A 14,446-nucleotide genomic window follows, 5' to 3' on the forward strand; every position below is an offset into this window, starting at 1 on the left:
GGTGTGGGTGTGTTGGCAAGCGTGCATGTTTCTGACTATACATGCATGCTTCATTTTTTTTTTTCCATTCAATGCTTTCCCTTTTTTTTTTCCCCTCTTCACAGAAGTGCCCTACCCAGATATGTGGGAATTAGGCCACATCGTTCACTACCATCCTACACTAATCAAAGTGCCGATTCTTGAAACAGACAGCTGTTGTCATGTGCCTCGATTCCAGTGGCTATCTGTCCCCCGGTGCCGCCCGGCTTCTTAGTCGGCCGGCTGAAGCTGTAGGGGGAACGAGCGTTAACAGCGTCTAATTCAAACTCCTGTTATAGAGCAGTGCTCCAATTCACAACATATACAGCAAACACACTGAGGCAAGGTAAGTTCCTTTTTTCTCCTCTCTGCTACTACTAATAACCTCCTCAGATCCACGCACGCCTAAATATGCTAATTAAGATTTCACAAAGATCTCTGCCACTGAAAATGATCTAACATGGTGGTGTCCATGGTAGCATCATCATCATCTACTCAAGAATAGCAGGTGACAGGTTTTAAAGTTTGACGTGCGTGATCCTTTAACAATATGAGGGTTGGATTTTAAAGTAAATGTGAGAAACATCTGCTGAAAAGAAAAGGGGGGAGAAAAACATATCACCTTCCCAGCACTTCTTCTCCACTTTTCTCCGTCTAACAGATCTGTGCTCAGAGCTCACAGCAGCGACTCAGTCAGACTCGATTGGTAGAAGAGTACACCCTGCACTTTCCTCCATGTTTCGCTGCCTTTAACCATCTGAAGCAGGATGGAACATTCTCCTGCTCGGTAGAAGTTTTGGTAGATCACATTGGCTAAATTTGTCCACATGAGTTACTGTCTATCCGTCTATTCCTGGGTCAGGGCAGTTGTCTGGGTGGGCCGGAGCAGAGACAATACCAACTGTTGTGGACTAACAGAAGGACAAGCATTATCTCAAATGAATCTGCAGATTACGACTCAAGCTGTCAGGTGAAAGGGCAAGAGAAGGGATTTTTTTCAAGTCAAACCAGCTGCTTGAGATTTACTGATTTGAAAAAGCATCAATAAATGTACTTTAAAAAAGCACCTTTATAAAAGAAGCTAGTGCAGGAATCAGAGGGTCTTTAATGGCTATTCAATAGATTGTGACGTTGAATCCACTCAAGTAACAGCAGGAGAAGGTCTGTGGTGTAGCAGTAGGCGGAGTCTGCACTCTGACACAGCCTGCAGGTGTGCCAGATGGAAAGCAGAGTTTATGTCACAACGCCCATACAATCACCAACCAGCGGATCGATAAGAGAGAGAACAGATGTCATTACATTGAATCATATTGTGAAATCTCAGGCTGTCACACTGTATGTTGAAGTGGGCGTACAAAAAAATGTGGAGGGGGAACAACAGCCCGAGGCAAAGGAACGTTTGCCTGATGATGTAAATGAGTGGGGGGCTCTTGGTGCAGGCAACGTGGAGGGAAGATACATATTCTTACAGTGTAATGATACAAAGCTGGATGACGTTAAAGGAGCGATTTGCCCCTGGAAAAAGCCGCTGTCAGTCAAAGCTGGTGTTCTCTGTAATCCATAGAAGCAATAATATTTGAAACTGGTGCCATAGCTGTGGACAAGTTGAACAAACAGCTTGTGGTTTCACCCATTCTACATTCCTACAAAACCCAGCATGCATTGCACCCCTCTCTTTGAAGGGAACGGCCCAGCGAGAGATACTGGAGTGAAATACTGCAGGCAATGGCTCAGAGCGGACAGAATCCAAAATATGATGAGAATATACCGGTGGATCTTAAAAAATCTTCAGGTCTGCAGTCTACATTTCAAATCTGACCATTTTGAACAAGGCTGGCGTCCTAGATTAAGGAAGTGCAGTTTAGCAAGCTCCCTGGCCTCCGCCAGAGGACGCGTTTTACGTAGTCTGGCAGAGGTTTTCCAGGGCCCAGCGGTTAGCGTCCTCCAAAGGCAGAGTGAAATAGCATGTTCCTCCTATTATAATGGCATTAGCTCCCCATAATAGCATGATAGGACTGAGGTTGAAAATCAGTGAATTGGCCCTTTAAGGAAATTTTCCCTTAATTTTTTTTTCAGTCTGTTCAGGATGTTTCTTCTATGAAAACTAAAACATTTTAAAAAATGATGAGATAAAGATATTGAGTAATAATTCTTGAGCTGTTGGGTACAGAAGTATCACTCACAATTCAGTGCCTGTGAGCAAATAGAGTTGTCAGAGCTCATTACAAAGCAATTTGTTGCCTGTTTCCATAATGCAACACGGCTCAGATGACTGGAAGTGAGGGAGTGCCATCATGAACAGAGCAAGACGAGGCATGTTCAAACAAATCTATGCATAGGAATAAGTTTTACTCGCTGCTCAGTGAAGCCATACATTCAACAGTTTTTATATGTTGGACAAAAACTGAACTAGTATAAAAAAGTAGATAAATATTCAGTATCGCGGAGAGGTTTAACCATCAAAACAAACTCACACAAACACATATGCAGGGTTAAGGTCAGAGGTCAAATGGCCCTGAACTCTCTCCCTTTAGGCTGAGGACATCAGAGGTCCCTCTGTGCGCTGCTCTCCATTTATTTTACCCATCATCCCTCATCAGGCCGGGATGACCCCGCGACCCTGCAGCTAGGGTTACCTGTCAGTTGACTGTCTATTCACGAGCATGGGGCTTGACGCTGTGTCAACATTTGTTCTGTGAGAAAGGAGGGAGGAAGAAGGTAGTTTGCTGAAGACAAAGCAACAAATAGAAGAGTTAGAAAGAAAAACATCTTTTATTTTGAAAGTAATTAATATAAAACTATGTCTCCTTTTTTTCTACGCTTATAGGCTCTGGTTTTAGATAGAGCAGGGCCCTACACTTTTTACACAAATGGCATGCATGTGTGATAATTCCTGTTTACTCAGAGACAAAGATCCAAAGGAGCACAGTAAACAGATGCATGCATGGATACCTACTGAGGGGTACCTACAAAAACACTCCTAAAGCCCCCCTGTGTGTGCTGTCAGCTATCAATCAGGGTGCCGTAAGTGGGATCCTTGTGTGGAGATGCTATCAGCGCTGCCTCGTATACACTCACACCACAGTTTCCCTTATCTGCGCTGAGATAACAGATCCCCTCCACCAGCGAGAGGTCTGAACCAGGCACACTCGCTTTCTGCGTCTCTCTGTCTCAGCCGGGCTAAAGGCCACTTCATTTCAGACAGGGGCCTAAAAAAATAAAAAAGAAAGCAAAAAAAAAACAGTCAATTTGCTCTGGTTCCTGTTTAAAATTCAATAAGTGTGTCTCTTATATTGCAACCGCGTGGTGCTAGCGGAGGCTGCAGAGGGTGCGTGCTCCTTCTGATTCCAATCTCTGATGTTATCAGCCGCTAGAAGAAACATGATACATGTCTCAGTTGACAAAGCTCAATGGGCATGAAATTCAACAAGAAGAAGCATGAAACATCAACAACTTCCTGCAACTGTACTTTTTATTACTTTGTAAACTTTGCATTTGCGGAATAAAATAATTGTTTATGGCAAAGTTAATAAGCAAAGAGAACACAGGGTTTAAGATGCACTTGAGCAGCTTTGTATTTACAGGTTTAAAAGTGCAGTAACACATAATTTAATATATATTTTAAATTTTTATGGATGTAGAAATGTAGAACCAGCAGCTTTTAAAAGAGTGGTTTATGTTGACCATGTTATGATGCTCATATGTGAGGTCACTGCAGTCATTTCTCCTTGGTTTGAGGACAGTAAGCCGACGAGATGGTCCTGGACTGGGCCTGTTTTTCGGGCTTCCACCAGACCACAGCACACATCGGGCCTAATAACAAAAACAAGCATCCCGGTGTGGAGCTGGTCCCACAGTGTGAGGACTTTAATGAGGAACATGTGGAGCTGCCCAGACACAGTCAGAGGAAACCCAATCCCTCACTCCCTCTTTTTCTCCCCCTTCCTTCTCCCTTCCCCCCTTTCTCCCATTCTTTCTTCCTCACACTCTTTCACTGCACTCGTTGCGTTTTCTGCAGCTTTTTTACCGAAGCACTGCTTCTTTTCTTGTACGTTCTCTGTCAGATATTCCTAATGTTTGTCCAAACCTTTTAACATTAACGCTTTTTCTGATGACCACGACTTCTTTTTCCCCCCACTGTTCCAGAACAAGTGACCCTCTGTCAGCAGGAAAAAATATACCGGCCTTGTTTTTACCTGATATACATCCTTGCAGCACACCCACCCTCTAACCTGTTGAAGAGTTAGCGTATACGTACTGCTGGCTCATGCAATGCAATATGCTCATAAGGAAACATGAAGAAAGAGGTCTTTCTCCGCCCATCGAGCCTGACAGGCAGTGCAGGAGGTTCTTTCATGTGCTGAATTCATCCTTACCAACCACCTGGATCAATTAGCTGTTTGCTTCAGTGGTCATCAGACCCACAACATGGAACCTCTGCTCATTTAGGAAAGAGAAGCTATGGCTTTGTTGTCTTTTATTCAACTAAATTGAGCCTCATCTTTTGCCTTTATTATCTTAATTAGAAATGTGTTTTCTTCTGCAGGAAATGCCATCACTCGCTCCTGAAGACAAACATCACAACAGGTGAGGCAAAATCCTGCAATGACTCCTTTTTTTTTGCTGAACAAAATATCCACACCATCAACAGATCTCCCCCCTCCACTGCGTCACCACCCCGCATACAAGTTGTCGAGGGGAATGCAAAGTGTAACATTTTTGAGGGGATTGAAAATGTGAGTGTAAAGCACAGCCATAAAGCAGATCAACCAAGCAAGCCTCCAAAATTAGCTGAACAAACAGAGTAAGGTAGAGCCCTCTGGGGGGATAAACTTGGCACAGTGGATCCAGTGTGACAGAGGCCCTTCTGGCAGCTCAGAACAATCCAAACGTTCCACTTGGGTTGAGCTGTCTTCGTTTCCCCCTCCACTATATATATCAGCCCCACATCAACATGGGCCTGTGAAGACCTTTCACAAGACTGACAGGCCACCTGAATCACACAATTGTGTGGCCGGAGGAGCCTGCATGTGTATACGAAAAGCAGTGATCCAATAACTGTCTGGGTTCACTTCTCTCTCATAAAGTCAGGAGGGAGGCGCAGAGGGAGACCCACAGCTACAGGCCAAATGTTCCAGCTGCGCCAAAACAAAGCTTCAACTTCTAATCGAATTCTACAAATAACATAAAATCTGACCGCTGATTTTCTTAGTACCGATATTTCATTCAGTAATTGGTTGATGCATTAAAGTTTCTTTATTTGCATTGCACAAAAACCACAGAGTGTCTCAGCTAACGTGAAGGCTTGGTGAGTCTGCGTGCGCTGCAGATGGTCCGGCCTCGCAGCAGCTGTGCAAATGAAAGACGGAGTGTCGTTGAAGGAGTGAGAGGGATGGAAAGTTGGCCACAAAAGGAAAAGAGTAACACACAAGTTGCTAACTGAAAATGTAATGGAAAAATGAATAGCACACTGAGATTTGCTGAGAGAAAATAATTGAGTCAGAGTATTTTCTCTGACTGTTGTGAGTCGGCGTAAAAAGACAATTCCCAGATTTTTGGGGCCAGTAAGATGCCACTTAGCAACCAAAAAACCCTGAGGAGAGCATTAGTTTACCTTAAATATAAATTGTTATATAGTTTCCCACTATATTTATTCTTAACCTCAGTCACCCCTCTTTAGTCATGATGACAATTTTCTCTTTTCTCTTTAAAATAATAATGCACCTGTCACATGTTTACTGCAGGCTCTAAACCTTAAATAATCACCAGTTAAACTTAGCAAGTGTCTGTTAGTTTGCACACACAATTGTCAATCAAACTCTATTATTTAAGCACTAAGTCTGGGGTGAGAAAACAACAGGTGGGAGAATCCTGCTTAATGCTGAAAAAGCACAAACATTTGTCCTCAGGAGGGGGGAGGGGGTCCAGCAGGACAGATGCCCCCGCATGCTTTGTAGTGCAAAGAGTTCAGTTTTCTATGGTGTGTTTTAGTTCTGCTTGTTGTTTTACTTGTCATGACTGAATTTACTGGATGGCCTCAAGTTGTACTTTTTGCATAAATCTATTCACAGATAATAGGCAGTTATAACACTATTATAACCACAACACCCTGTGATCCTTCCATTATAATCAGGGCAATTATAATTTCACACCCCCTTCTCTGTTGTTGAGGGCACTTTTCCACTGTCCTCAGCCCAGTAATTGCCACTACATGTAAATATCAAGTGGTTAGTGAATAATTAGTGTTTCATTGGCCAGCAATCACCTCTGGGCCCCGTCTACACTTTAGACCCCTCCCTCGTAGAGCCGCCCTGAAGACAGGGGCCCCTTTTGAATGACAGCGCGTGAAGGAAGACGAATTCTTGTCTGATTTCCCGCAGCCGCAGCGTCGATGAGAAGCAGTCGAGGAACTCCATTCTAACTGAATGGATTGGTATGGGGAGAAGCGGACCACAAATCACGGCTAAGCGGCAGCTTTGGGACTGTATAACGTTGACGATGGTTTTACTTTCGCTGCTGTTTCGACCAGGTAAGTGGCGCTTTCTCAATCCGTGCTCCTCCACTCCTCTCCTGCATGCAGAACTGTGTCCTGCTCTCCCCGACATGGAGGTGGAAAAAGTTTACTTTTTTCCTGGCGTAGTGTGGCTGAACTCAAAAACATCAGCGACTATAGACGTTACTCACAAACTACTACTAAAGTTTTGAGTGTTTTGGTCTTTAAAGAGGAAGAAAAGTCTCTGTTGTTTGAAAGTATCCCGTCCTCTGCGGGACAAAGTAACGTCCTGTGTCTGCTGAGTGTCCTGCAGCCTGCACCGCTGCTAGCCGAGCAGCACGAGTTAACTAACTCTACGGACATATTTATGAACACTTTTACCACCATTCTCCAACAAAACAACCATCACAAACACGCTGTAACTAACCGCTTCACAGTTGTCACGTTTTACACAACAAAACTTCCGCCACTGTGAATGTTTAACCAAGTTGTGTAAAGTTAGCTCCAGTTAGCACACCGCGCTAACAACTGTTGTCCAGCTCCGCAGTCCAACCACAAGAAAACCACGGAGCTTGTTTTTTCAACAAGAAAAAGCCGCAAACGTGACACCAAACGGTCACTATTACTGCTGAAGTCACGAGTGTAACTTTTGGACTCAGTTTTGATTGTTTTCTTGTTGGTGAAGCCAGGCGGACCAGGGTATTTTCCCTATTCATGCTCCATTTATTAACTTTGTTAGCACCATGCACGGGGGTCCAGCTCTGTGGCCTCTGAACGTGCAGCTGGTCGCTCCTCTGTCCCAGCCACAGATCAGAAACCACTTTTACTCAGGAGCAATACATGTTGACGTTTGATTTCAAATGTTCTGCCAAGTTCTTCAATTTCGTGTTTAATGACAAAGCTGACACACAACCCACATTTGGTGACAGTTTTAAAGGAAGTTCTGATTTTAGCTATTGCAGGTGTTAGATAAAGTTCACTATGCTTTACCCATGGGGAATCAGTAAAAACTATTCTAAATATGTATTGGGGCTGGGCGATATGGCCAAAATCCTATATCACGATATAGGACTTTTCATATCTTGATAACGATATATATCACGATATGTCATGTTATCTGGTAATTTAACTAACTAACTAAATTAGTATGTGTGAAATAACCACATGGTAAAGCTCATGTTTGGATAATCCTGTGTGAATTAAATACTTGACATATAAAAAGTTTTTCGAGTCCTTTTCCACACCTTATTGTCAATGTTAATAATCAGCGCCTCCCTCTATGGTTTGCTCCAGGTTCACTCCCACGTGCACGATGAGAATGTAAAGCGTCGTCAAACTGACGTAAAAATAGCCGTAAAGCAGTTCAGCACCTGGTTTTGTGACATCACGACAGAGAGGATACAGAAAAACACCGACGATATATATTGTCATATTGCCCAGTCCAGTATATTTTAAGTACATTTATACATACGTATTAGTATGTATAAATGTACTTAAAATATACCTGATATCACCTTCCAGTATAAGTATAAACAATAGACTGATAATTCTCAGAATATGACATGGTACAGCCATGTTTAGCCTAATGTTTGTTTACTAAGTCATAATTAAAAGTTTTTAGGTATTTAATAACTAAATTTAGTGTTATTATTTGAACATGTAACCTGCAAACCAATAAATCTTAATATATAGATTTAAACCTTTTGGAATGATTGAATTATTATTCAGCACTATTTTAAAAGGTTAATATTTGATGATTGGATGTATCACCTTTTTAAAATAATGGTTTGGTTAAAATATAAATAGATTAATTTTTTTTAATAGTTATTTATCTAACGCCACTATATGTGCTATTAAAATAGCATTTAATAGCATCTAAAAGTGTGTCCAGCCTTGTTAAGTACTCATTTGAGCTGGCTCTGGATCCAGTAGCAGTGTCTTTGTCTCCTGCTCCAACTAAAAACTAATCTAACTCATTAATACAAATACTAGCTGTGTGGTCACTTTGCCTCTTTCCTGTTGTGTGCTCATATTCCCCACACGGTCCTCACACTTTTTGGTAGTCTACTAAGTGCTGGAGCATAAAGACCCTTTAGGGAGATGCTCGGGTGTTGATGTCTGTGCAAGCAGTGATTGTCAAAAAGTGTCAATCACAGCAGACATGGGTGACCTCGCAGCGAGATGGGGGAGGCCTGCTGGAATTCAGAGGAGGGATGCAGAATGGCTCCAGTTTGACCTCTCACACTCCATCTCAGCTTTATCGGTGTGTGTTTGAAGTATAGCAACAGTGAGGAGCATTAATCATCCGTCACGTCTCCTCAGTGCATCGGACGTACTTGATGGGAAAGGAATGGTGCAAAAACATTCATGTGCACTGGTGTGAAATCTCTATGTTGTTGTTATTGTTTATGCTGTTGGGAGATCAGATGGAGATGATGAGTGTCTGTTGCGAAAGAAGAGCAGGCGTTTGCAACTGCTCCTGGTTTTGTTGTAAAAGTGATGGATGTGTGCTGGATGGAAAATATCTCCACATTAAAGCAGGAGTTATTTCCCAGTCAGCATATGAGACATCCCACCCAATAGTAACACGCCGAAATGACCTTGATGAATATCCACATTTTACTTCCCACAGAAATGTGTCTTTGTTTTTCCTTGACAATAAATGTGAGTCATAACTTCACAGGATGCTCTGAATTTAGGCAATACTACCCAAATCACACGCTGTGCTTTGCTCTTGCTTCCAGTTCGGACCCTGAGTCGTTGAACAAGTGTGACTCTTTGTGATATTCCTCTTGTGATCCTCTTCACGTTAGCTGCCCCATACACCGAGCCCCGCCGTGCCATGTAGTTAGCTTAATAGACTTCAATTACCTCAGCAACAGCCAAACCACATTCAACACCCTGAGGCAAACAGGTTGGTTTCCTGCTACAGTGAGGCTACGTGCTATTTCTGTGAGGGCTAGTTGGGGGAAATAAGTTTTGACTGACTCTGGAGCTCAGTGTGGGATCATGGCCTCGTGAGCTCACGCATTTGGGTTTTAATGGCTCTCCTGATTGAGCTAAAGTTGATAGTGGAAAAGTTTTGACTGTGCTGAGGTAATGTGTCTGGATTCTTATTAGGCGTGAGCTTTTTTTTGTCAGATTAGTAAAACTGACAACTAACATTATTTTGATGCATTAATGATTTTGCAGTGCAAACTGTTGATGGTTATTGTTTGTGTTTTGCAGCTCACTGCCAGCAGTGCCGAATCCAGCGCTGCAATTCAGAGTATGTGGCCTCTACCTCACCCTCTAGTGGTCTGCAGGAGGACGTGGCGATGGATGTGGACTACTGCATTGCCTTGCGAGCCTACGCTCTGTGCACGCGGCGGCAGGCTCGCAGCTGTAGGGGCGACTTGGTCTACCACTCAGCCGTCTTCCGCATTAAGGAGTTATTCTCTAAGCATAACTGCTCCAGCGACGGGCCCACCTCCTCCGCCAAGGTGCCCAGCACATCTCGGCCCGCCGTGTCCGAGCTGTGCAACTACGAGAACCGGGTCCTCACGTCGGGCTCGGGCGGTCAGCAGAAGAAATACGCCCACTGTGGATTATTCGGAGACCCTCACCTACGGACTTTCCGAGACGAGTTTCAGACCTGCAAAGTGGAAGGGGCGTGGCCTCTGATCGACAACCGTTTCCTGTCTGTGCAGGTGACAAATGTGCCTGTTGTGCTGGGCTCTAGCGCTACGGCAACCAGCAAGGTAAGGATGAGTTACTAGTAAAATTATGATGATAAGCTATTAGCTGTTATAATATTAGGATCTGCTGCTTTTTCTTTACATGTGACAGGAAATGAAAAATCTTGAACTCTTGGATTATTGATCCGGAAAAAAAAGCAAAGAGAAAAAATCACTGTGGGCTCTAAGTAAACACTTCCTGGTTCAAACGATTGAAGCAGTGAAATCAATGCACTAATTGGCAGATTCATGGAAAATGAAAACAATAGAGAGTTGCAGCCCTGATGGAGGGAATGGGCTCCCAGCTGATTGGGCATGTGACCCTTTAAAACAAAGCATTGTCTGCTTGCAGCTGCTCTCACAAATGCTTGTGTTTACATTTTCTTTCTTTATTGTTTTAACATAACAATAAAGAAAAACAACGAGCAAAAGTCCATCTCTTCAGATTCACTTTGCGTCGCTCTGATCGACTGATTATAGTAAGATTAAAACCCACGGCCTGTATGAGCAGCCTGTTTCTGAGTGCTGCCTTACTCGCTGAAGTATTGCCATAAAGTATCAAACATGTGAAGTTAATCGTCATTCCACGGTGCCTCTCGAGCCACCAGCATTCCTCTTGTCTTGGAGCTCCTTCAGATCTGTGAGGGAGCGGAGAGGAGGGGAGTCCTTCAGCGGTGTTGAATCACAGACATGCTTGAGCGCTCTACCTTTAACACATGGGTGGTCATATGGTAGTGATTAACGCTCACTCAAACATTTTCCTCCACCGCCACGATCTGGAATGTTTTTTCACCCCTCTGGTCAAATAATTAACTGGGCGCTTTTTGTGTAAATATGGAATAATGTGGAAAAATAGAGGAATAATTGGACAGCAGCGTGGCTTTTTGATTCTGATAATTGAATAGTTTAGTTTTGCACCAAGGATTCAGAACAAGCTCTGTGAAGGCATTCGCCTTGTGTTCTGGGTTTGCAGCAAACCTGTATGTCTGTGGCAGCACCCGCATGCCCCCATCATGCTTTTTGGGTTGTTTTCAACTGCCAGACTTACGACAGGAAATCATCCATCAAATACAGTATCCCCCGTAAGTGTAAACGTAACCACAGCCACCGCTTTGTCAGGAAACTCGGAAGAAACAGAGGTTAGGTCCCATTTTTCAAAGCTCAGCTGGAGTACAAACCAAAGTCAGTCAGTAAGAAGTAGTAATGCCAGTGTCGGGGGAAGAGTTGGATACACATAAAGATGTGAGGCTGTTATGACACTGTGGTGTTTGAGCCAATAATCAGAGTCTAGTCAGACATTTGTTCTAGGTAAGACAGAATAGGTGAACAGTTATTTGAGCAGTTATCTCTTGGGGTCATAACACCCCAGTGGCTTTGACAGCAATCACTCTGTAAAAAGGCCAGTATGGGCCATTAACACACTCTACACAGATTCATGCTGCCACCTTGTGGCCAGAAGTGGTACTGCACTATTTTATCATTTAAACAAAGCATGACCAGGCATCTCATTTGTGTCTTGCTGTAAGAAAGTTTAATTAACTTATCTCATAATATATTAAAAAATAGCAAAATCTAACATGTTCACATCTGTTACTTTATACTGATCTTATGTTTTCCTCTTATTTCAGATCACGGTGATCTTTAAGTCCTACCATGGCTGTACCGATCAGAAGGTGTACCAGGCCACCACAGAGGATCTGCCGCTGGCCTTTCAGGACGGGACTCGCAGCGGCGGCGAGAGCGGCAGCCTGACCATCGTTGAGCGCGGCGGCTCTGGGGTGGGCCGACAGGTGAAGATACAGGCCCGCTACATCGGCACCTCCATCATCGTCCGGCGCGTGGGCAGCTACCTGACCTTTGCCATCCGCATGCCAGAGGACACCCTGGACTTCTCAGAGGACAACGGCGGCCTGCAGCTCTGCCTGCACGGCTGCCCACGCAACGAGCTCATCAAAGAGCACACGCTGGGCCGACAGAGCCAGCAGCCCCGCCTGCAGGGCACCAACACGGAGCTGGGCCCTCTGCGGCCCCCTCACCAGGTGTACACGGTGGAGCTGGCCACCGCTAAGTGTAGAGAGACTCTGCAGGTGGAGGACGTGTACTTTCAGTCCTGTGTGTTTGACTTGCTGACAACAGGAGACCCTGAGTTCTCCATGGCAGCCTACGGCGCTCTGGAGGATTTAAAGGCGCTGCCTCCCAGTAAACTGAAGCAGAACTCCCCGAGGACTCCTCGCCTTTACAACCGAGGGGTGACAAACACGTCGGCTGCAGCAGCAGCTAGCAGCTCCCTGCTCTCACTACTTCTCCTCATTCTGCTGCTTATGTGAATAATAAAATAAATACAGATGATGTGGGATAACCCAGTCACTCACCTGGTTGAGCGTGTGTCCCATGTACGCTGCATTGGCCCTGGTTTGATTCCAGTCTGGGCCCTTTGCTGCATGTCACCCCATCTTTCTCTCCAACCGTCTCAGAACTGCCAAAAAATCATCGAAAAATAATAATAATAAATCTAAATAAAAAAAAACATGGAGACGAACAGAACACGGAAGCATTACCAGCTTGAGGAAAGAGTGAAAAGAGCTCAGACATTATATTTTTATTTGTGAATGTTGTGATCTTTTTCTGTCTTTGTCATTTGAAGGAGTTTACTATCACAACAGATGGCATTTCCTCCCACGTCACATTCTCTGTAGCTTCATACACAGGTCACATCATATGGTCCGACACTTTCAACACTCACTATTAATTTGTTTACAGCCATCTTTAAGGTTTTTTGTGTGTGTGCTGATATCCAGGCAGCTGCAGAGAAGTTCATTTTTTTGTAAATATTTCATGCACGACCTTTAAACACTCCAAACACCACGTGTGAAGCTGCACATGTGACATGTATGTACGCTGCGTCTGTGCAGAGCAGTGTGGCTTCTAGATCCTGTATCATCCAGTATTATCAATAGCACTTAACAGTTTCAAGCAGCAAGTTTGGGCGTATTTAAATGTTACTCCTTTTGTCTACTTCAACTCTTGTTTCAGAAATTGGCATGCTAAATACACAGGATCCAACAACTGTTTGTAAAAACTACCTATTCATGATATATGATGCGTCATCTCAGTCCTCTTCTGTGAAACACTCCCTTTTCAAGCTGTCTGACTTCCAGTTTTTAAGGTAAAAAAACACAAATCTTTATATAATAATATATTAAAAGAGTGTATATATGTGTTTTATATTGTGTACATTTGCCTGTGTATAGATGTTTTAACTGTAATATGTTTTACATTTGTTGTGTTCAGTAGGTTATTTTGAGACATTAACTAATATGTGTTTTGCTGTATCTGTAATTTTCTGTATTAAAGTGTTGACACTCCAGAATAAGGGCTGCTTTTCCTTCTTGTTGTACCTGGTTTCTTGAACAGAGGTCATATGGTAAATAATAATGTTAAAGGCCGATTATCAGCAGGAATTTTAAGAACTAATTTGCTGTTATAAATTGTGCCTGTAATACCTCTTCTGTCCTGTTGGGGTCCTCCACCCATAAGGCGTGACAGCTCGCCGTATAGAGACAGTTTTGACAGGCTGGCTGTGTAGCTGTAGGGATCCACAGTATGTTCTCAGTCCCCTGTGTAAATGTTACCTCTGAGTGCTGAGCTGGCTGCTGCCTTTGCTTTTGTCTGCCAGAGCGCTGCACGGCTCCAAATAGGATTTAGTCTGTGGTTAACACCAGGTTAGAGTCAACACACACACACACACACGCACGCTGCTGATATTTGCACTATATAAGAACGAGGCGTGCTATGATTAGAAAGAAGGAGGTGATCAGCTTTTATCTGCATCAAAAATGCAATTAAGGAACCTCCTGCACACTCCTTCTGAGCACATAAAGAATTAATGCTCTATAATTAGCAGATGTAGATTTCATTTGTATCTTGAATGAAGTTAAAAGTGTCTCTGTGCTCGTGTTACTGTGTGTCAGCATGTTTCGTCACACGCGCAATCACACTTAATCTCTCCATGTCCCATTTCTTCAAATAGAGACAAAACCCAGAGTGAGCTGCGAGGTTTCTGGCCAATGAAACGTGTCACCATTTTCACCCATTATGTGTGAAGCACTTTCCCCGGCCTGAATCGAGTCTTCCTTCAGTGACTTCATCACCTCATTCTTGATATGAGGAGGACAGGAGAGAGATGGAGAGGGATGGAGAAGGGAAGGGAGGTGATTGT

General features: G+C 43.7%; 1 protein-coding gene across 1 annotated transcript; it reads left to right on the top strand.

Moving 5' to 3' along the window:
- The first annotated feature begins 315 nt into the window (after positions 1–315).
- On the top strand, positions 316–13,551 carry rgmd (RGM domain family, member D). Its single transcript, XM_069680000.1, has 5 exons — positions 316–364; positions 4,565–4,605; positions 6,399–6,547; positions 9,740–10,251; positions 11,856–13,551. Exons 2-5 carry the CDS (start codon positions 4,568–4,570, stop codon positions 12,552–12,554), a joined length of 1,398 nt encoding a protein of 465 aa, XP_069536101.1. The 5' UTR covers positions 316–364; positions 4,565–4,567; the 3' UTR covers positions 12,555–13,551.
- Positions 13,552–14,446: the final 895 nt, after the last annotated feature.

This window comes from Semicossyphus pulcher, unplaced genomic scaffold, assembly GCF_022749685.1.
Source record: "Semicossyphus pulcher isolate SPU_LCO1_2020_fin unplaced genomic scaffold, fSemPul1.0.p SCAF_4, whole genome shotgun sequence".
Lineage (NCBI taxonomy): Eukaryota > Metazoa > Chordata > Actinopteri > Labriformes > Labridae > Semicossyphus > Semicossyphus pulcher.

Coding starts and splice junctions, on each gene's coding strand:
- rgmd (XM_069680000.1), top strand. CDS start 4,568: ATGCCATCACTCGCTCCTGAAGACAAACATCACAACAG. Junction 4,606..6,398: donor GAAGACAAACATCACAACAG/GTGAGGCAAAAT, acceptor GATTTCCCGCAG/CCGCAGCGTCGATGAGAAGC. Junction 6,548..9,739: donor TTCGCTGCTGTTTCGACCAG/GTAAGTGGCGCT, acceptor TGTGTTTTGCAG/CTCACTGCCAGCAGTGCCGA.